Below are 22,401 nucleotides of genomic sequence, written 5' to 3'. Positions count from 1 at the left end.
GTTTGTGAGCGAGCGTGTCCGTAGTGCAAGGCGTGCGGAGACTCCTGCACCTGGTGTCCCAGCTCAGGGTGGCTGTAAGCCTCCAGGGTGCAGTGTCCCTGCTGCGTGTAACGATAGTGTCCCGGCCCGGGGGTCTCCCTGACAGAGATGCCTCAATCGGGGGATCCCTGTGATGGTGATATCCCTGCCGGGGAGTCCCCATGATCGCGGTGTCCTTGCTGATCATGGTGATGTCCCAGATAGGGGAATCCCGCTCCCGGAGCCGGTGCCATTCGTGCCTCGGGTGCCTAGTGCCATTCGGGGGGTCCCCGCCCCGCTTGGGGAACCATCGGGCTCCTCCTCCTGGTCCCCCCGGCAGCACGACCCTGTCTGGGCTCCTCCAGTGTCGGTCTCTCCTGGGGAACCCCCGGCGGGGTCCCAGCGGCTCCGAGACCCGAAGCTGGCTCCGGCTGCGGGACACGCGGTGTCTGGAGGGCGGGCTCCGGGTGCGCTCCCTCGCCTATTCCCCCTGGGGCCAAAGCGAGCCGAGCTCACCGGTAGCCCGGAGGGGCGCTGGGGCTGAGCCCGCGACTCCCCCGGTAGCCCGGGGTGAGCAGCGACTCCTTCCCCCTGTGCCCCGGAGCGGTCCCCGCCGGGGTGGCCGGGCAGAGGGGAAGGTTGAGGGGTCCCGCCGGGGTCCCCGCCCCATCCCCGCCCCCGGGGGGGTCCCGCCTGCCGGGGAGGGGCTGAGGGCGGGCGGGGGGCGGCTCCTCCCGCTGCCCCGCTCCCGCCGCCCCCCGCCCTCCCCGGCCCGGCCCCGGCTCCGGCCCCGCCGCTGCCCCGGCCCGGCGGCGGCGATGGAGCCCGGCCCGGGCCCGGCTTGAGCCGCGATGCGATGGAGAAGCTGGCGGCGGGGCTGGCCCGGCTCCGCTGGAGCCCCGCGGCGCTGCCCCTCGACGCGATCGTCAGCCAGTGCCGGCTGCCCACCCTCGTGTGCCTGGGGCAGGGTGAGGGGCGCCGGGGCGGGATGGGGGGCTGGGGGTGAGAAAGGGGGGTGAAGGGTGGAGGGACGAGGAGGAGGAGGGAGGGGGGCTGTAGTGATGGAGAGAAGGAGGGAGGAAGGATGGAGAGGTGAGGAGGAGGGAGGGAGGAAGCCTGGAGCGATGGGGACGAGGAGGGAAGAAGGCTGGAGGGACCAAGAGAAGGGAGGGAAGCTGGAGTGATGGGGAGAAGGAGGGAGGGAGGCTGGAGTGATAGGGAGGAGAAGGGGGGAGGTAGGATGGAGAGGTGAGGAGGAGGGAGGGAGGAAGGCTTAAAGGGAGGAGGTTGGGTGGGAGGATGGAAGGGTGGGGAGGAGGGAGGAAGACTTGAGAGTGAGGAGGAGGAGGGAAGGAAGAGGGTTGGAGGGATGGATTGTGGAAGGATGAGGTGGGAGACAGGAAGACTGGAAGGGTGAGGAGGAGAAAGGAAGGCTGGAAGGATGGGGAAGAGAAAGAAAGAAGGCTGGAGGGAAGAGGAGGAGGAGGGGAGGACTGGAGGGTTGAGGAAGAGGAGGAGGAAGGAAGGCTGGATGAGTGAGGAGAAGGTAGAGAGAAAGGCTGGAGGGATGAGGAGGAGGAAGGAGGAAGACCAAAGGGAATAGGAGAAGGGAGGGAGGCTGGAGTGAGAAGGAGGGAGGAAGGTTGGAATGTTGATGATGATGATGATGAGGGAGGGAGGAAGGCTGGGGGCCGGGAGAAACTCTTGTGTGTATGTGTGTATGGAGGTCCCTGGCTGCCCCTGGTCCCCACCTGCGGGCTGGTTGCCTTCCTCACCCTTTCCGAGTGCCACGCTGGAGGAGGTGGCACCAGGCTGGCAGGGGCTTGGCGTCACCATGTCCCCTCACCACCCTCCCTGGCTGGGAGGGGGGCCGGGCTGTGACTGCCCCACACACACAGTCTGGGTGGGGAACAGCTGGATGCACAGCGTCATCCTGGGGTGGCCGTGCAGGATGTGTCCCCTCTGGAGCGGGGTCCATCCCTCCGCAGCAGGGTGGGTGCTGGGGTGGGTGCCGGGGGGTGCAGCAGCAGTGGGGGCCCCTGGGCTGGCCCCGGCTCAATAAACTTGTTGTTTGCGGCGGCTGCAGCTTTTCAGGGGGGACAAAGAAATTGTTTCCCGGGCAACTGGTGGCTCTTGGCAGCGGGAACCCGCTCATCCCGCCGCTGGTTGTCCGTCCGTCAGCCCGTCCCTGCTTCCACGCGGGGGGGGGGTGGTGTCCTGGGGATGGTGACAGCCCCGTCCCCTGGCAGGCGAGCGTGTGGAGGGTGTCAGTGCCCAGGACGTGCTGCTGGTCCACTCGTGCCGGCAGTGGACCACGGTGACGGCTCACAGCCTGGAGGAGGGACACTACGTGATTGGCCCCAAGATCGACATCCCGCTCCAGTACCCAGGTGGGGTGCGAGGGGTGAGGACAAGGGTGTTGGGGTCCCTTGGGGCAGCAGGGCTGGGACCCTGCTCAGCTCAAGTGGCTGGATTTGGGGTGCTCCCGGATGGGCTGGCCTGGAGAAGCAAATGCTCTGGTCTGCGGGCTGCTCTCAGCCCCTCGCACCCTTCCAGTGCCCAAAGCTGGGGGGCTTCAGAGCGGGGCTGGTGAGGATGGAGTGGGATGGGATGAGGACACTGGTGGGGATGTGATGGGATGCAGACAGGGACAGGATAGGGTTGCAGACAGGGTATAGGAGCGGGAATGGGGATGGGATGGCATAGGGACACACGGGATGGGATGCAGACAGGAACAGGGATGGAGATGGGGCTGGGGATGGGAGAGGGTTGAAGATGGGATGGTGACAGGAACAGGGATGAGAAGAGATGAGGATGGGGAAAGGATGGTGACAGGGAGAGTGATGAGGATGGGATGGGCTGGGGATGGGGTAGGGATCGGGATGGGGACAGAGATGGGATGAAGATGGGGATGGGACTGGGGTTGGGGCGGGTGATGCAGACGGAGATGCTGGCGGCCGCCCATAGCAAGAGCCTTAATGACCACTCTAAGTGCTCGCCATGTCGGTAATGAGTCCTGCTAATGAATAAATAATGGAAAATGGAGGGGGGGAGGGGGTTAATCGCTTGTCCCGGGGGGGGGGGGGGAGAAGAGGGGAGGGGGGGCACTGTGTTAACCTGTTTCGAGGGCGCTTGGCCGTGCTGGAGCTGCCCTGGCATGTGGAGCCTGCACCAAGCCCTGTGCCCCTGTCACTGCGGCCCCAGCACCGCTTGGCACGGGCTGGCGCTGGAGCCGGTGCCGCGGGATTAATATTCCCGTCAGGTCTGTCCCCGCCGAGGCGATGCCGATGGCGGCAGTTTTGCTGCTCCAGCCTCTGCCTCTGCTGCGGTCCCTGCTGCCCAGCCCCTTACCAGGTCTCCCACCCAAGACAGGAGGCGGGGGGGGTGTCACGGGGCCCTGGTGGGGCTCGAGCAATGGGGGGGGCAATGGTGGCTCCACTGGCTCTGCCCTGGGTGGGTTCCTCCGTCCATGGGGCATTTCTGTGGCTGCTTTGTGGTGGCTCCTGCAGCTCCAGCAGTGCCGGAGCGGCATTGCTGAGGAGCCCGTGTGCTTTGTTCCACCCAAACCACCCCCCCTGATGCTGTGTATGTGGGGCAGAGCTATGAGGGCTGCTCTAGTGTCCCTGTGCAGCACTTGGACACCCTGGGTGAAGGCCACAGAATGTCCCCACAGAATGTGATGGGGACCCCAGGATGTCCTCAAGGGTGCCTGCCCCCCAGTGAAGGGCCATGCTGGGCCAAGCCCTGGAGGTGGGCTCCTCTCACCACCATGGGTTTGGCTGTCCCACACAGGGAAGTTCAAGCTGCTGGACCAGGACCGGGACATCCGTGAGCCCGTGCAGTATTTCAACAGCGTGGAGGAGGTGGCCAGCATCTTCCCAGACCGCATCTTCGTCATGGAGGCCATCACCTTCAGTGTGAAGGTCTGTATGGGGGCAGCAGGGGACACTGGTAGGGCAGCAGGGAATAGGATGTCAGAGGACATTGAGGGGCAGTGGCGGGACATTAGAAGAGGATAGTGGGACAGTAAGGGATGCTGGTGGGACATTGGGGATGGTGGTGGGACATCGGCGATAGTGGTGGGACATTGTGGGTAGTGGTGGGACATCAGGGGGTGATAACGGGACTAAGGGAGTAGTGATGAGACATCACAAGAGGACAATGAGACAGCAAGGAGTAGTGATGGGACATCAGGGGGTGGTGGTGAGAATCAGGTGATAGTGGTGAGACATTGTGAGTCAGTAGGGAGACATCAGGACAGGACAGTGGGACATGAGGGGATGATGGCGAGACTTCATGGGCTGGTGGTGGGACATCAGGGTATGGTGGTGGCACATTACAGGGTGGTGGTGGGACATCAGGAGATGGTTGTGGACATTGGGATAGGTGTTGGGACAAAAGGAGTCAGTGGTGGGACATCAGGAGAGGACAGTAGGACAGCAAGGTATGGCAGTGGGACATCGAGGGTAGTGGTGGGACACACAGGTATGGCAATGAGATTAAAAGAAGGGTGTGGAGGAAAAGCAGAGTTTGGTAATGGGACATCAGGAGAGAACATTGGGCCAGCAAAGGATGGTGGTGGGACATCAGGGGATGGTGGTGGCACACTACAGAGCAGTGGTGGGATGTCAGGGGACAGTGCCAGGGTCCCATGGTGGGACTGTGCCGGGGCAGGTGGTGTCGGGGGAATTCAGTGAGGACAGCGAGGTGTACAACTTCACGCTGAACGCTGGGGACGAGCTGACGCTGATGGGCCAAGCGGAGATCCTCTGTGCCAAAACGGTGAAGGAGAAGTCGCGCTTCAACACCATCCTGCGGAAGCTGGGCAAGGCGGCGCCGGCAGCGGGCGCCAGGCAGGTGAAGGGCAAGATGCCCTGCCTGATCTGCATGAACCACCGTACCAACGAGAGCCTCAGCCTGCCCTTCCAGTGCAAGGGCCGCTTCAGCACGCGCAGCCCGCTGGAGCTGCGGCTGCAGGAGGGCGAGCACACCATCCGCAGCATCATCGAGAAGGTGCGGTTGCCCGTCAACGTGGCCGTGCCCAGCCGCCCTGCGCGCAACCCCTACGACCTGCACGCCATCCGCGAGGGACACTGCTACAAGCTGGTCAGCATCATCTCCAAGACCGTGGTGCTCTGCTGCATCCTCCGCCGGGACGAGCTGGTCCCTTTCCACTTCCTCCTGCTGACCGACATGCCCCGGTTCCAGCTGCCCGAGGGGCTGCTAGCGGGGGACCCGCAGCTGGAGAAGCTGCTGCGGGACAGCGCCGCTTATTGCCACGACCGCTTCAACCCCGACGAGTACTCGCGGGCCGTGCGGGAGGCCAAGCCTGACTTCCTGGAGGAGTGCGCCAGCCCCCGGCGCCTCCGGCTCTGCCTGCCCGCCCGCGCCCGCGAGGAGCTCAGCCAGCCCCTGCAGCGCCTCTCCCTCTGCTCCTGCAGCACCACGGGGCCCCGGGAGCCCTCCGCCCGCTGCCAAGGACCGCGCGGCATCGCGGGGGGCACCCCGCGCCCGCCGCTGCCCGACTTCCCCGAGCCCGACCGGGAATACATGACCCCCGACTGGGCTGAGCCCGAGTTCAGGACTCAGGAGCCGCTGGAGATCCCGTACGAGGAGCTCTGGAGCAACCCCAGCCTGGAGGGCTGCTGTGAGCCGGGCAGCGCTGCCGGCAGGCAGGACCTTGTCTCCTTCGGGGTTGTGGCCCCGCTGGGGTCCCTGCACCGTCCCAGTGTGCCCGGGGACGAGCCCCGCGGGGGTAGTCCACCCCCTGTGCCACCCAAGTCGGAGGCGGTAAGAGCCACGCTCCTATCCCCAGCGACGGGGAATGATGCACTTAGGGTCCCGCCTGCCGCCCTGGGCAGGGTTATGCACCGGGATAACCGGGTAGTGAGCTGCAGCACGATCCCACCAGCAGCCTTGTGCCATGGGCAGGGGTGCAAAGCCCAGGGCCATGCTGCCAGCCCCATGGCACAGCCAATCTGACCCCCTGCAGGGGTGTTGGAATGCTGTCCCCTGTCTTTGGGGTCCCTCCCCAGCTCTGTTCAGTCCTCCAAAGCCTCTGTGCTCCCTGGCACCATGGGGTACATAGCTCTCCAGTGCTCCCCATCACAAGGGGGGTCCCTGAATCCTCAGGACACCCTTCTGCCACGGAGTCCCTGGTTCCCCGGGGCTCTTTGCACCACAAGGTACCTAAATCTCTTGTGCTTCCCAGCACTGTGGGGTAACCAAATCCTCTGGTCTCCCCTGCACCATGGGGTATGCAAAAATTCAGCCTCTCGCCTCCTCATCATGGGGTACCCAAATTCTTACCCGAGGTGCTGTCCCCTGCCTTCGGAGTCCCTCCCCACCTCTGTTTGATTCCCCAAACCTTCTGGGGCTCCCTGGCACTACGGAGTACACAGTTCTGTGGAGCTCCCCATTGGTACTCAGAGCTTCCTGGATCAACTGGGGCTGGTTGCCCCCAAAGCCCCCCCATCACCCCATCCAGACACAGGGTCCCAGGGGCAGATTCCCACCACTGGTGACTGGGTCCTGACAGACTGCACCCCCCTTCCAGGTGAAGGAGGAATGTCGGCTGCTGAATGCCCCCCCTGTGCCACCCAGGGGCGGCCGCCCCCCAGCACCCTGCAGTCCCCCAGCTGCCCTACGCTGCTCGAAGCTGGCACCCGCTTCCTCGCCCAGCCCCAGCCTCTCCTACTATTCCTCGGGGCTCCACGACGGGTGAGTGGCGCCAGTGTGGTCGGGGTGTTGTGGCGGGATGGCACTCCGGGGTGGGATGTCCCCGCAGCAGGGATGGGGTGATGGTGATGCTGCTCTTCCTCCAGCAGGTCGGTCCCGCAGAGCGGCAGCGGTTCACCCTCACCCGACGCCTATTCCCTCTACTGCTACCCCTGCACATGGGGTGATTGCAAGGCCGGAGAGGCTCCTGGGCGCCCGCTGCCCCCGGCCACGCTGCCCCCTGCCACCCAGACCTCCTGGTCGGACCCCTGGGCGTACGCTGAGGCAGGCGCTGGGGTGGGCAGCAGCTGCTCGACCCCGCTGTCAGGGGCTGAGCCCCCCCTGAAGCCCTATCGCAGCTGCCCCCGCCTCAAGCCCCTGCACCCTCAGAAGCGCTTTGCTCCCTTTGGGGCGCTCAACCCCTTCGCCGGCCCGGCTGAATGGCCAGAGAGCCCCGAGTGGCCCAAGCCGCCTTCAGCCCCGGCTGCCCCATCCTCCTCCTCCTCGCCAGAGCCCTTTGCGCCCATCGAGGAACCAGTGCTCCCCCCTCGCCCACCCAAGGGCTTTGATGGGGACAGCATCGTCATCCATGGGGCAGCCCCGCTCTCTCCTGCTGTCCTGCGTGGGGCCGAGGGCGGTGTCACCCACCTCTACCTGGCTCAAGGTGTCATCGAGGTGCCACCAGCAGCACGGGGTGATGGGGGGGCCCCTCCGGCTGCCCCCCGGCCCAGTGGGGACAGCTCACCCTGGCTGCCTCCCGCTGACCTCTCGGCCCTCTCGCTGGAGGAGGTGTCCAAGTGCTTGCGCTTCATTGGCCTCTCTGAGGACGTGGTCAGCTTCTTCGCCCGCGAGCGCATCGATGGCAGCATCTTCGTGCAGCTCAGCGAGGAGATCCTGGCCGACGACTTCCGCCTCACCAAGCTCCAGGTGAAGAAGATCATGCAGTTCATCAAGGGCTGGCGCCCCAAGATCTAGCCACACGCTGGGGACACCCTGGGCAGCCACCCAGACCATGGGTCTTAATGTCCTCACTCCTGTCCCCTGCCACACTCCGGCAGAGCCCACTGGCTGTGGGTTCCCTGGCAGCTTGGCCCCATGACCTGGCCCTCCCCCTTTTCTGTTTTAACACTGGACAGTAATTTTGGCCCAAATGGGCTGGAAAATACTGGAGTTTTCGTTGACTGGTTTAACTTAATCCTTGTGGATTAGCGTAATAAAGGTACGGGAGAAAAACAAGCCACCAGAGAAGGCCTTTGCTTGGGGAGAGGGAAAGAGGCTGTCAGCTGGTAAGGATGCTTTGGGGATCTCTCCCATCCATGCACACCCTGCCCATCTCTTGGGATCTGTGATCCCCCGGCCTGGGAAGATGGTGCTCCTGGAGCTGCTCTGGGCTGCCTGCACGCCAGGGTGAGTTCAGGGACGGAAAGGAAGCTCGTGCCTGCTGGACACAGCTTATCTTGGGGGAGGGAGGCAGAGACCTACCCTCAGGGCTGCACCCCCCAGCCAAAAGCACCCCACTCTCTCAATGGCAAGATACCCCCAGCCCTGACTTCAGCCCCATGACCACAGCTCAGTACCCACATGCACAGCTCTCCATGGAGCAGCAACCCATGGCCCTGCTCCCACAGCCAGGGTGCAGAATAAAGGCTGAAGCTGGGGAGGCAATGCATGGCATCACAGCAAGCCCAGGAAAGTGAGACCAGGCCAAGACCTGAAATCAGTGACAGGTGCATGGAGATTTAAAGCCTTTTAGTTTAAACTGAGCTCTCCCCACGGGGGTCCCTTCTGGTCTTTGGCTGTTTGATTTGCAATTACAGACGGGTCCATCTGCCAGAATAACCCTGGCGGCAGTGCTCAGGGGCCAGACAAAAGAACTGGAGGCTCCTCACAGCCCCTGATTGATGGCAGAGGTGACAGAGGCGGCCTTTGCTCTGCACTACCTCCAGCAACTGCCAGCAGCCTCTTGGTGGGTGGCTCAGGCAGCAAAAGCAGAGAGGACCCCAGAGGATTGCCTGAACGCTTTATTTCCGACTTGAACAGTTCCATTCCTTGGTGCTGAGAGGCTGCCCCAGCGAGACGGGAGGAGAAATAGGTATGGAGTCCAAACCCAGGAGATGAGGGCTTATTCTGTTGGAAGTTTATGGAAAGGCAAGGCTGCGGGGCCAGTGCCATCCTGGGTGCAGCCTGCCCAGTGGGGAGCACTGGAGGTCACAGCATGGAGGTGAACACAAAAGAAACTCTCTTCCAGCAAGGAGCCACCAGGCCCATGGTGGCACAGGACGGACATGCCCAACACACAGTAGCTGCTGCTAAGGCACTTGAAATGAGTAGAAGCCATGAGGAGATCCGCTGCCACTCTCCTTCCTCCCCTGGGTGCTTTGGAGATTAGCCTACAGATGGGGGTGTCGCTGGAGAGCCGGCTGCCTCAGCTAGAGCTGTCGGTGCGTCATGGGCGGGTGGTGTGGGGCCACCCTCACTGGTGGAATTTCTTGCTGGGGTTGTTGGCGTAGTCCAGCAGCAGCTGGCATGGCGTGAACTGGCAGCCGTACACGGCCTCGTACTTGCGCAGCTTGTCCACCAGCTCCCTGGCTCCGTATGAGTCTGCGTACCTAAAGGGACCTGCAGGGACAGGGGGACACAGCTGTGCCAAGGAGGCGAGAAGTGCCAAGGGCAAGAGCACTGGATTTGACCACTCCATCCTTCTCCAAAGGAGAGCCCCAGGCTCTCAGCAGGGCAAGGCAGTACCTGGTCCCTGCCTGCCCACCTGCACCGAGCGGACACACTTGACTGCTCGGACTGCTCCCTTGCCTCAAAGGGGGGAATGCGAGGCATGGGGCAGCAGCACTATCTCATGGCCCAAGAGCCCTTGGTACCCTTCAGCTGCAACCCCAAACTCAGCTCATGCCTCATCCATGGCCACAGCCACCCAGCCAGGTTGCAGATGGGTCCAGGAGCACTTTGCTGACGCTCTTGGCTGGGCTCAGCAAGTATCTTGGCCTGAAATGTGCTGTGCACCATGGCTGAGGTTGTCAACTCAGCTTTATCTGTGTCCTGGGGCACAATTTCTGAATTCTATGTGCAGCATGAGTAGCATTCCAGCAGTGCTGGATGTGTGCCTGCCCAGCCAGGCAAGCAGCAGTGGCAAGAGATGAGACACCAGAGCCTCATTTTTCACCAAGCATCATATGGCTGCACAAAAGCAAGCCAGAGATTTTCTCAAATTGCAGGGCCATGCTATCAGGCATGGTCAAAGCTCTTCCTTTGAAGTTCTCCTAGGAAGTGCTGATGAGGCTGGGGCCAGCAAGGCTCTGGCTTCTTATTCAAATCTGAAGACACAGCAAATGACCTGGTTGGAGTCCTTTGACCCCACCAGCCACAGCTCTGCTAAACAGCTGTTACAAGTAGAGGAACTCCACAGAGTCCTTGCCAAAACATCTGACAGCAGCTCTCAGGCTCACTGCTACCTCTCTTAGGGTGGGAATGCTGAAGCAATCTTCTCTGGCTCAGGCTTTATGTGGGAAAAGACACTTAGGCTTGTCAGACTGCAGCTCAAACCTGGCCTTAACAGCTGCCTTGCCTCTGGTGCTAGAGCTCACTAGGCAAGCCCACGACAAAGCTGTTGAACCAAGCCATGCAGCCTAGCCCAGCTGAAGCCCCTTACCTCCCAGGCACGGCGGGAAGCCCAAGCCGAACACAGCACCAATATCTCCCTCCACGGGGTTGCTGAGGATCCCTTCCTGCAGGCACATGGCTGCCTCATTCACAAACCTCGTCACCAAACGCATCTGGATGTCCTCCTCTGTGCAGCTGCAAGGAAAGAGCCTGTAAGGGCTGTGCAGGTAACAGGAGCTGGAGGGAGGAGCACATGATGCCAGCATGCACGGGAGACTTTCTAAAACCAGGGGGAGAGGATGGGTTCTCACACTGCGGGTGTCCCTATCCACATGTGGATAACGACTATGCTCTGTGCCATGTCCCAGAGCAGGCACATAAGAATGGCAAAGGCTTGATCAGGTCAGGGGTGGGACCCAGCCCACACCACCACTCAAACACGCACAGCTACTTACACTTCAGGATTGGCTGGCACTTGGAACTGCGCTAAAACCTCGTCCATGCCAGAATTGACACTCCTGTTCTTCACCCCCTCCTGGTAAACATAAAAACCTTTCCCTGTCTTACGACCTGCCAGGCATAAAAAAAAGAGAGTCACATCCTGCCACACATCCCATTTGCTCCTGACATCTTTGTCACTGATGATCTTGTGACCCCTGCTGCTGTTAGCACAAATAGATCCCTCCAGCACAGGCAGCTCCTCTGCACTTCATAGCAAGCCTGTTTACTGCCTCACCAAGGACAGAGTGAAGAGGTCCCATGTTCAGCCAAATCTTTGACAAGACGCTGCCACTGTGCCAGGCCCTAATGTCTTCACTACTACTAGAGGACAGTCAAATAAAACCACAATTTCTGTGGCTAGAGCAGCAAAAGGACCCTGGGAGCAAGGGACAGAGATGACAAGATCTAAAGAGCAACTCTTCCTGCCAGGAGTCTGGTCACAGCATGGGTCACTGGAGGATGAGAGCTATCATGGTGTATGTGCAGGTCCCACTGATGGACACTACTCTGTTTTTGCATGCTCAGAGCCACAGCTGCCTCTGGCACCCAGTGGCATGGCTTCTGCCATGTGGATGGAGCTTCTATAGCTCAGCTCAGGGCTTGTTTCACCTGAGAACATCTATTTCCACTTGCTCTCTGTGTGGAGAGAATGCAGGTTTCAGGAAGGGGCCACAGAAAGGTTCATGAGATCTTGTCTGCTGCCTTTGCTTTGGGCAGCATCTTTGCCAGCTGCTGCTGGTTCTGCAAAAGAAGGTCTGGTTCCAGCCAAAGGTCTACCCAGGGTACAGCTGGGAGGGATTCCAGACCCATTCCCCGGACTCTTTATGACTGCTCACACCTGAGGGCAGAAGAAGCTGACGGGTACCAGCGCTTTTTCCTTGAACAAAGGCAAAATATGTTAAGACTAAAACATCCTAGTGTCTCACCTAAGAAGCCTTTTTGCACCATGAGCTTGAGCAACTCGATGCTGCCTCCTCTAAAGCGCTCGCCAAAGGCCTTGCCAAGGTCCTCAGCCACATGTGCAGCCACATCTATGCCCACCTCATCGATCAGCGTGGCAGCACCCACAGGAAAGCCAAAGGCTGTAGAGATGGTGTCTATTTTCTTTGGATCAATGCCCTCCTGCAGGAATAGAAGGGGAAGCAATGGTATCTCTGGGCGAGTGTCTGAAACCAGTGTGGGGCAGAAATCCCTCACTCATCTGGGCCATGGACTGCAACCAGTCCCATTAGCCATCTGATGACTGACAGAAGCAGTGTCATCGTGCTCACACCACTCCTGACTCTCCCTGGTGCTGTGTAGGGAGGAGAGACCCTCGTTACCACATCCCATCAAACCACAGCTCAGCCAATAGTGGTCTGCGGACAACCACAAGGACTGGGGCTGGTTACCCATGCCCCTTCCTGGCCATGGCTGGGGTCAGCCTGATCGAGGGTAAGGAAGAAGCAGAGTTTACACGACTATTTGGCAGAGGCTCGGTAGCTGATGGGATACACACCTGGAGAACTCGGACCACTTCTGTCAGCATCGGTCCCAGGCACCTGGTGGTGTAGAAGCCAGGCCCATCCTATGAAGAGAAATGCAGCAGGAAGGCAGGTGAGTACAAACTGCAGGAACACGGCCCCTCTCGGTAGCACAAGAACTGCATTTCATGGCCCAAGCTGCAGCTTAGGCACTGACACACAGGACAAGCACACTGAACTCCATTTCTAACAGTATGTTATAGACTACTAGGACATGTTTTTTTTATCCTGGAGGGCTCCGCAATGTTTGAAGACCTCCATGAACTCACTCCCTGGAAGTTCCCACCAGAGTGTTTTTATTTGAAATAGTGCTTGGAAGCTCCAAGCAGGCTGCAAAAGTCCCCTTGCTTCATCAAGCCTATCAGGCTGACAAGGGAAAGGGTGCTCAGCACAAGCAGAACTGGCACAAACTGGTTGTTTCAGCTCTGAAATTGCTCACGAAGTCAGGAAGCAGGAGATTACCTGAAAACTGCCATGCCAGGAGGCATGTGGGGACGAGGGTTAGTGAAGCAGTACTGTATCTCCATTTGCTTTCAGAGCACTTTTTGACAAGCCAGTTTTCCCAGCACCACTGGAGAGGCCTGCTCACCACTGCTGGCAACCTCTCACATCAGTGAAAACACCAATCCAATAATACACTCCTCTAACTGCCCTGAGCCTACTGGATGAACCTCCCACCTAGCTCAAACAGCAGCACTGCTGAGCATGAGACCAGCTCCACTTGCAGGACCATGAGTTCAACAGCAGCTGTCAGCCTGATCAAACACTTGAAGCCCATGGCTTTTCTGAGGCTCTGCTACCTCCTCCTAGAGACCACAGTAGTCTGTTCTCAGCTGCTGCCTTGCTGTGCTCAGTCTTCTTTCTCTGCTTGGTATAGATCTTTGCCCACACTTACATACGTATTTCTGCTCCCTCTCACACAAGTTTTAAATCCAGAAAGAGGAGGGTTACTGCTCACTGACCCTCTGTCCTTGCCACCTGCCAAGCAGAAGAGGTGGTGAGAATCCTGCCCCGCCTCTGCTCCATCTCAGATGCCACTACAGACTCAAGCCTCCTGGAAGCTGTGTGGAGCAGGACTGCCAACTCCTCGTGCTGGCTGATCAGACTGCACCTGTGCCTCGTGGCCTTCCATGGCTGCTCCAAAGGACACTTCAGGGATTATCTGGGCACCTGCCACCTTCTAACCTCCATTTTTACTTCTCAGCATGAGTAGCTAATGCCAGTGTACTCACAACCATGTTTCAGCCTCCTCAGTGCACAAGTCTGCCCTTTTATTCATTATCCCAGCTTATATTCTGTGCAGTGCTCCCTCACCTTTACCACAATGACGACCTTGCCCTGTTTGAGGCCGACAGCAACAGCAGAAGCAGCTGTGTCCTGGGATGTTTTGTCTGTGGTGATGATTTCCAGCAGCTGCATTCTGTCAACAGGGGAGAAGTAGTGCATCCCAATCACCTGGGCAGAAGGAAGAGCTCAGGGTTAAGACAGACTTTGGCTCCCAGAGTAATCTGCTATGCAAGTCAAGTGTCCAGGTGCAGAGGGAAGCAGGGCTGCAAGACCCACTATCACCACAGTGCACTATCCATTCAGCCACACACTCCACTGTATCCCTCTCCGGCAGAAATGCTCCCCAACTCCCTCCCCTCCTTGGCTTTTCCAAGGACATATCACACGCCCCACAGTTCTTGCCTCAGTGAGGATGAAGGGGTAACACAGGACCAAGAGTGCTGCTCAGCTCTCTTTATGCTTGTTAATAGTCTGGCAACAAAAGCTGTCTGGGAATCTCAGTCCCCAGGCAAATCACAGGCACTGTGTGAGCTGGCTGGGCAGCCACATGCCTGGGTGGCACTTCTGCTGAGCATCGAGAGTGGAACAGCAGCCACAGAAACAGATGTTGATCAAAGTCCCTGTGTTCTGCTTGTCAATGATTTGTTCCTAGGTTTTCACCATAAGAATCTGCATTGGAATAATCTCCCTGTGTAACTGGTGACTCCTCAATGTTGGACACTGTTAAGATTTGGCTGGACAGGGTGCTGGGACATCTAATCTAGGTCATACTTTGCCTAGAAAGTTTGGACCAGATGATGCCCGAGGTCCCTTCCAACTTGATAGTCTATGCTTCCTTTTTTGGCAATGAAGTGAATTGAAGGATGAGAAGGCACGCTTCGAGAAACTAAATGCGGAGGTAAGCGCAGCCTTCCTCTGGGAACAGCATTTAAGTGGAGATTATTCGGCTGTGTGATTCATTTTCTTAACATGAACCATGTAATCAGCTTGTCACCTTCATGCCTCCGGGAAGCTACACTTGGCACTAAGATCTACCAGAGGAACACCTGCTGGAGAGAGCTGCAGAATGAAAAACTAATTAAAGAAAATACACTAATCAGTTAACTGATTTCCTATTAGTTTCCTATAAAAAGTCATTACTCAGTCAATTTACACAGCAAGAGGAAGTTATTTGCAAGTATGAAGAAATAAAACTCAGTTTGCATTTCCGATGCAACTAAGGTCTGACAATAAACCAGGAAGAGGCTCATGAACATCAGAGGAACCTCCAACAGTTGCTCTTGGCATCCTGTTCACATAGATCATCTGGAGCCAGAAAAAACCCCCCAACATCCCTGCAGGAGCTGATTCCATGGCTGACCAACGCTGTGATTTCAGCACTTCTGAGTTCAGCTTCCAGTCACTGACCTTCCTTCCCTTTTTGCTGCTAGGTTACGGTCCTCTCCAAGAAGGCGGCAGCATTCTCCCATCATGGCAAATCACTCCTAGGTCTAATCAGCTTATCAAATTAACTGAAGTTGTTGGCTGGAATCACTCGAGTCCTTCCGCAGCTTCCCTGCCCCCATGTGCATTTACGTTTCCTGGAAGTGCACTGACCTCCCTTCTGCACCCTGCCTTGATAACATCACACTTAGGGCAAGTCTACCTTCACCCACTTCCTACCTATCCAAAGATTAGAAGCTCTTTGTTCAATGCTTGCACTGGGGGCAGAGAATGAGCTGTTTCATGTTCGAGGAGGAAGCAGAAGTTCCCAGCGCTCACCTCCAGCAAAGACAGTTTGCCCCTAACAGGCAGCTCAGTGCAGAGCAGAACAGGCAGTTGGCACTGGGTACTCACCTTCTCTGGCCTCTTGCTAACAGAAGCAATTTGGCTGATTGGGAGGGCAGATGTGTTACTGGCGAAGATACAGTGAGGAGGGATCACCTGTGGCAGGGGGTGGAAGAGATACTGTAAATGCACAGGCTGCAGAGACAGGTACAGAGTGTGATGTGCAGAGCCCTGAGAGAACAGCACAAGCACCTGGCAATCCTGACAAACAAGGCAAACTTGATTTTCTCTGTCAGTATTAGAAACCAATTCTAAAGCAGCAGCCCAAGTCAGCCAGATCTGACTTGCCCTGAACTCTCCACAGGTCTGCAAGTCTCAGAGCCTCCATGTTTCTGCCAGACCACCACAATGGCATTACACATGGCAGGGAGGGACTCAGAAAGGTGCACAGACCAGATCTTTTACCATCCAGTTACTTCCCCAAGTGTACTTGAACAGAGAAGTGCAGTGGTGGGAAGCTAGAGATAGCAGGTAAAGGAATATAAATTGTGGAGATATCAAAAGACATTACTATCATGTCAATGTTGTCAAATGGAAGTGGTTTTGGAGTAGTTCCCAGGAGTTAGCAAATGTCAGAACTGCCCCATTCAGCTAAAAACTAGTGACTCCTTACTGAACAGTAAATATCCTTAGGAAGCAGGAAGGCTGCCCTTAACATTTACCCCTCTACTGACATAACTTGCACCAAGCACTAAACTGCAGCACAAAGGAGATGTGACAAACCCAGCAGTGCAGGGCAGGACTCCCTGAGTCTCTACCATACAGGGGCCACATCTAGCACAAGCTGCTCAGAAACAATACTCACAGCCTCCACTTCCTTCAGCACTTTATGCTTGATGTTGATGTCCTCAAACACTGCCTCAATCACCATGTCTGCCTTCTCAAAGCCCTTGTAGTCCAGCTGGCCCATAAGGTTGCTGAGAATGGAGTCCCTCTCAAATGATGTCAAACTCTTCTTCTTCACCTTGCTGTTCAGCCTAGGGAAGGACAGCTTTGTCATAGCTCCTGAGCAGGCCAGGCAGCTGGAGGTGCACCACGACAACAAGGGGATCCCTGCCTCCCTCCTGGACTCAAAACACCATCTCCAATCCAGAAGGACTGCCACTGACCCCTCCTTCCCCCTGGAAAAAGGAGAGCCCTGCTCACACAACTCAGCTGTGTGCGTTAGTCTGAAAGTCAACTAGCCTGAAGGTCAAGGTCAAGGACAAGGATCTACTGGAGTTCAGCAGAGGACTATGAAGATGATTAAGGGACTGGAGCATCTACACAGCTACAGGCTGGGCAAAGAAGAGATTCAGAGCAGCCCTGCAGAGAAGGACTTGGGGGTGTTGGTCGACGAGAAAATGAACATGAGCCAGCTTCAGTGTGCGCTCACAGCCCAGAAAGCCAACCGTATCCTGGGCTGCATCAAAAGGAGCATGACCAGCAGGTCGAAGGAGGGGATCCCGCCCCTCTACTCTGCTCTCGTGAGACCTCACTTGGAGTATTGTGTGCAGTTCTGGTGTCCTCAACATCAAAAGGACATGGAACTGTTGGAACAAGTCCAGAGGAGGGCCACGAGGATGATCAGGGGACTGGAGCACCTCCTGTGTGAAGATAGGCTGAGAAAGTTGGGGCTGTTCAGCCTGGAGAAGAGAAGGCTGCATGGAGACCTCATAGCAGCCTTCCAGTATCTGAAGGGGGCCTACGAGGATGCTGGGAATGGACTATTCCTCAGGGACTGTAGTGACAGGACAAGGGGTAATGGGTTAAAACTTAAACAGGGGAAGTTTAGATTGGATATAAGGAAGAAATTCTTTACTGAGAGGGTGGTGAGGCACTGGAATGGGTTGCCCAGGGAGGTTGTGAGTGCTCCATCCTTGGCGGTGTTCAAGGCCAGGTTGGATGAGGCCTTGGGTGACATGGTTTAGTGTGAGGTGTCCCCGCCCATGGCAGGGGGGTTGGAACTAGATGATCTTAAGGTCCTATCCAACCCTAACTATTTTATGATTTTGTGATCTCTCTTATGAGGAAAGGCTGAGAGAGCTGGGCCTGTTTAGCCTGGAGAAGAGATGACAGAGAGGGGATCTCATCAATGCATACAATTATCTTAGGGGTGGGTGTCAAGAGGATAGGGCTACTCTTCTCAGTGATGACCAGTGACAGGATAAGGGGTAACAGCTACAAACTGAAACACAGGAAGCTCCATCTGTATACAAGGAAGAACTTATTTACCATAAGGGTGATGGAGCATTGGAACTGGCTGTCCAGCGATGCTGTGGAGTCTCCTTCTCTGGAGGGATTCAAAACCCACCTGGACACAGTGCTGTGCAACCTGCTCTAGGTAAACCCGCTTTAGCAGGGCTGTGGGACTGGATGATCTCCAGAGGACCTTTCCAACCCCAACCACCCTGTGATTCAATCACTACTGATACTCCTGATGATGCACAGCTGAGTGCTATTATTGCTGAGCCAGGAGGACAGGGGAAGGAGATCCAGCTTTTCAGAAGTGTGACCCAATGCCTCTCCTAACATGGGCTTTTAGGCAGCCAGGATTACTCCCTCCCCCCTTAGCTCTATAAGCTACTGCTGTATCTAAAAACTAAAGCAATGGTCTGTTAGGTCATCTATCTGCCTAAGGCGCTAAGGCTGAATACACTAGGCCTATTTCATAGCAATATACCAGCACACTGCATAGAAAAGAAAGCACTAAAAGAAAGCACTTCTTGACATCTGATGGTAGAAGACTCCAAAGCAACAGAGGTGTCAGGAGGTCCTGACTACTTGAAAGCAGAGGAGTATTTTGACTGACAGCAGCCCTGTTCCATCCCGAGCAAATTCCTTTTAGTTCACGTACCCCTTGAAGATCTGCTGCTGTCCTCTGTCCAAGCCTTGCTGTGCTGTGTCCTTCAGAATGGTCTTTAGCCCTTTATCCACGGAAACCTGTGCAATGCCAGCTCCCATGAGCCCTGCTCCCAGCACTGCCAGAGTCCTGCACAGAAAAGGATCAGGGGACACGTTTAAAGCTAGAAATCACTGAATTTCCATTGCTGCTGGCAGATTCCCACAGTTCCTGTCCACTCAGGCACTATTTTTACTGAGGTCATGCAAAATTTCACTTGTGGGTGAGACCTCCCAGCTGCAGAGCATTAGCCTTTGGGAGGCTGGAAATCTCTCTGCACTGCTACACTGCTTTTCAGGACTGTAGGCCACTCACTCCAAGAACGGAGGTCCTCCAGAGGTCCTCTCTCTTTAGCAGAGGTCCACCAATCCCTCCTTCAGGCATCCCACACATGCACTTACTTGACCTCTCGCTGAGGTGCTCCAAACTTGTTCTTCTTGCATTGTGTCTGCCCATGGTAAAGTCCTAACAGTGCTTTGGATTCCTTAGTCATTGCAAGTTCGCCAAAGTTCTGGAAGAAAGGGAAGAAGGAAGCAGAGAGTTTGGCATATAACATCTGTCTCACTTCCAGCACACACATATCAAGAACATGGCAAGGGGAGAGCACAGCCACCTGTGTAACTGCACAGACTAGTAGCCAAGTTAGAAAAGGAAGAATGGACAGAGCATATGAATCCTCTGCAGCAAGGCACCTGCTGTGCTAAGCATGGCCTGCTTTGCACCACTGCCTTCCACATAGGCTGCCAAAGAGCAGTAGTGAACTGCTTGTTCAATGGCCTTTCCCTTAAACACTACCATTTAAAGCACCTGAAAAAGTTTGTACCTCTAAGGCTCGCATCTGGAGGCACAGGGGTTCTGCCAGGGAACAAAAACAGCCATCGTAGTTCCATGTCCATCTCCTACCCACTGAATCATTCACAGCTCATTTCCACTCTCTCAGCACAGCTTTGTGAGAAGCATTGTCTGGCAGTTCACTGCCATGATGGTAGGCCAGAAATGACACAGCTGCCTTGACCAGCCAGCAGCTGCAGGGTCCCTCAGTGCAGCAGCGACTTCTAGGTCCCCAGCAGCAGGACTGTATTTCACTTACACGGGACTCCTTCTCCCCTGCGTGCATCCTGCAGTAGCTGGGACCATTGCCCCAGTGGCTTCCAAGTGAAATGGCTCTGCCCTCAGGCTTTGCGAAAAAAATCTTTAAATAGGCCAATTCTTACTGACAGCAGTACCCTGGCACTATTTTCAGAGGATCATAGACCGGGCAACAAAAACTAAGGCCTGCGTAACCTCCCAGCACTCAGCATGAAACAGGAAAGTAGTCAGGAAGACAAAAGACAGCATAATGTAACAGAAAACTAATGCTGTCTGAGCCAAGTCAGCTAAGGAGAGCCACCAAATCAGTGTAGTTTGGAGCAGGCTGTGTCTTCCTTCACCACATTCCTGTGACTTAGAGGCTTGTTAAAATATCAAAAACACAGAACCTGGAAGAGAATCTACAAATCTCCTATCCTAGGGGAAAGAGGGAGGCATTAAAAAAGACACAACACTGACACTTATTATTCTTTAGAGTTCTGGGAAGATCTCCATCCTGCTGCTGTTCTCAGGAAAAAACACTCATTCTTTTCAGTAAGGAACAGAGTATCCCAAGTCTTTTATTCAGCACCAGACCAAATGTGGGTGGAATGCATAAACAGAACACACGGGGTATACCCAGGAGATCACTGTTAAGGTAGGAGGCAGACAGCTACATCTCAGACCAGAACACTGTCACGAGGAGAGAACAAAAGGAGCTACTAAGCACGGCAGGAAAGACTGTGGGATGTGACAGATAGCAGTGTGAGAAGCTGGCGAAAGTTACAGATAGTACTGTGGGGGACAGATGGATTTCACCAGCAGTTACAGGGCACCAATGTGAGCATGACCCAAATGCAGAGGTAACCAGAAGGGAGCGTTGTGGGTCTTCTGGGGAGTCAGGTCTGGCAGAGCCTTAAGTGTCAAGGGACCCACACGAGTGACACTATGCACAGCCAGAGTTACCTCTTCAGTATCAGAAGTAGCAAATTTGGGCGTGGATTGAGTGAGGAAAAACTAATCAGGGACAGCTTGTTTATTAAGACAAAGACAAGGGCAGAGAAAGGGAGGGATCAGGATGGCTGAAGATGAAGAAGCACAGGAAAACAAAGACTCTGTGTGTATATGTGTGTATGTGTAATAAAAGGGTCATGCATGAGCAAGCTGCCGGTGAGGACACTCGCCTGCTCAAGCCCTAGGCCTGCCCACCACAGTCTGTCCTACCTCCATATTAAACTCTATGCCTATCGTATGTCACTAGTAAACCCCAGGCAGGACTGGGTGGCATTTAGGGCACGAGGTCCATGTGCCAGCAGCTGGTCAGACTGGGCGCTGTGGCCAACTGACGGATGAAACATCTACAGACAGCTAATAAAGGGGTGGGTGTGCACATGTGAACTTCAATTCTGATCAGCTGACCAGGAGGAACAGCATCAATCACCCACACTGGCCATGCCCATGAGCTGTTTGTGTTTATGTGGGTGTCACCAGTAAAGGCACTATGCTGTCTGTGAGCACACGTGTGCATGTACCTACACCTCTGCAGTACAATATCTCTTTTATGATTGTAATAGCTGCTCAGCCTCACTGCTGGCTGGACCTACAAAGGGGAAAAGCAGCAAGCAGAGCAAGAGGTGAAGTTTTCTGGGTCTTAAATGCAAAAGACCTGACTACCCTTAAGAGTTGATATTGGTGCTAAACTCAAATGATGTGCCAGGAAAGTAAAGAACTGAAAGAAAAGGAAGAATGATATAGAGGCTTGCTTCACAGAATCACCGAACCACTGAATGGTTGTGGTTGGAAGAGACCTGTGGAGATTGTCTTGTCCCACCCCACTGCTCAAACCAGAACAGGCTGCTTAGGACTGTGTGTAATTGGGTTTTGAGCACTGCCACAAAGGGGGACTCCACAGTCTCTCTGGGCAATCTTCCTGCATTCCATCACCTTTACAGTAAAACAGTTGGTTTGCAAATTTAAGTGGAATTTCCCATTTCTGTTTGTGCTCTTATTCTGCCACTAGAATAGGAAGAATGGAAAAGTGGAGCCTGGTTCCAACCCTCCTGTAAAGAAGGAGAGTTGGATTCTAGCCAGATGATCTTTAAGGTCCCTTCCAACCCAACCCATTCTACGATCTATACACATTGATAAGGTCCCCCAAAACCTTCTCTTCTCCAGCCCCAGGTCTCACAGTAGCTTTTTGTGCACCAAAGGCTCCTGCCTTTAATCATCCTTGCGGCCCTTTGCTGGACTCTCTCCCATCAGCTGGCCCAAGCCTGGACTAGTGCATGGGGTTATTCCTCACCAGGACAGCACTTAGCATTTCCCTTCACTCAACTTCATGAGGTTCCTTTCCACCCTCTTCTCTGGTCTGTTGAGGTCTCTCTGCATGGCCAGTACCAGCCAGTACACTGAACTGGAGTGTCTACTAGGAAGGTAAGTTTGACCAATAGACAAGGAGAGAGAAGTCCTATTTGGGGTGAGAAACTACCACTGAAAACAAAACCCCACCTGATTTTCAGAAGCACCCAAAATCATCAATGGGTAAAAAAGGACCAGCACGAAGTATCTGGACTAGGAAACAGGGTAAATGGCAAACCTAGAATATTGGAGACTTAGCACCCTGAACAAAGATAATGGTGAAAAAGTGTGACAGAGTTGACAGAGCACTGGTAAAAATTAAACCTAATTCTTGGAGAAAATGGCTTGTTTGCACCAAATTGTCTGGAAACAATGAGGAGACCAAGAGCACTACACCCACACCTCTGGATACCTGTCCCGTGTGACAATCAGAAAAAACAAACAGTGCTCAGACATGGAGAAATCACAGTCCTGTTCCATGAAACCTCTATTGGTGAACTCCCCCTGGTCATTCGCTACTCAGAAAGGAAACACAGACAGGTATGAGAAAAGGCACAAACTGTTTTCAGAGATGAACCCTGAAAAGCAGTTCTGTTGTTTAAGCAGGCC

At 55.6% G+C, this 22,401-nt stretch overlaps 2 protein-coding genes across 4 annotated transcripts in view; one reads left to right on the top strand and one right to left on the bottom strand.

Annotated features, from left to right (window-relative positions):
* Window positions 1-874: 874 nt before the first annotated feature.
* Window positions 875-7,710, top strand: GAREM2 (GRB2 associated regulator of MAPK1 subtype 2; the record flags this gene model as incomplete). The annotated part of the gene is made up of 7 exons (XM_080615622.1): window positions 875-986; window positions 2,268-2,408; window positions 2,986-3,024; window positions 3,811-3,941; window positions 4,693-5,808; window positions 6,575-6,738; window positions 6,846-7,710. The coding sequence occupies 7 exons, from the start codon at window positions 875-877 to the stop codon at window positions 7,708-7,710; spliced, it is 2,568 nt and encodes an 855-aa protein (XP_080471748.1).
* Window positions 7,711-8,741: 1,031 nt separating this feature from the next.
* Window positions 8,742-22,401, bottom strand: part of HADHA (hydroxyacyl-CoA dehydrogenase trifunctional multienzyme complex subunit alpha) — a 28,912-nt gene continuing 15,252 nt past the window's right edge. For 2 of the 3 annotated variants that reach the window (XM_080616549.1, XM_080616550.1), the window contains 10 exons: window positions 18,768-18,877; window positions 18,322-18,456; window positions 16,291-16,462; window positions 15,495-15,581; window positions 13,686-13,826; window positions 12,347-12,415; window positions 11,775-11,970; window positions 10,803-10,917; window positions 10,397-10,542; window positions 8,742-9,354 (listed from right to left, as the gene is read on the bottom strand). In XM_080616549.1, the coding sequence (XP_080472675.1) occupies window positions 9,209-9,354; window positions 10,397-10,542; window positions 10,803-10,917; window positions 11,775-11,970; window positions 12,347-12,415; window positions 13,686-13,826; window positions 15,495-15,581; window positions 16,291-16,462; window positions 18,322-18,456; window positions 18,768-18,877 (1,317 nt within the window). In that variant the 3' untranslated portion in view covers window positions 8,742-9,208. The remainder of the gene's footprint in view (window positions 9,355-10,396; window positions 10,543-10,802; window positions 10,918-11,774; window positions 11,971-12,346; window positions 12,416-13,685; window positions 13,827-15,494; window positions 15,582-16,290; window positions 16,463-18,321; window positions 18,457-18,767; window positions 18,878-22,401) is intronic. The other variant, XR_013956687.1, reaches the window with a different exon arrangement.

Source organism: Psittacula echo, assembly GCF_963264785.1.
Source record: "Psittacula echo genome assembly, chromosome: 4".
Taxonomy (NCBI): Eukaryota; Metazoa; Chordata; class Aves; order Psittaciformes; family Psittacidae; genus Psittacula; species Psittacula echo.
Note: the sequence above shows the minus strand (reverse complement) of the source record. Positions and strands in the feature narration are given on the sequence as shown.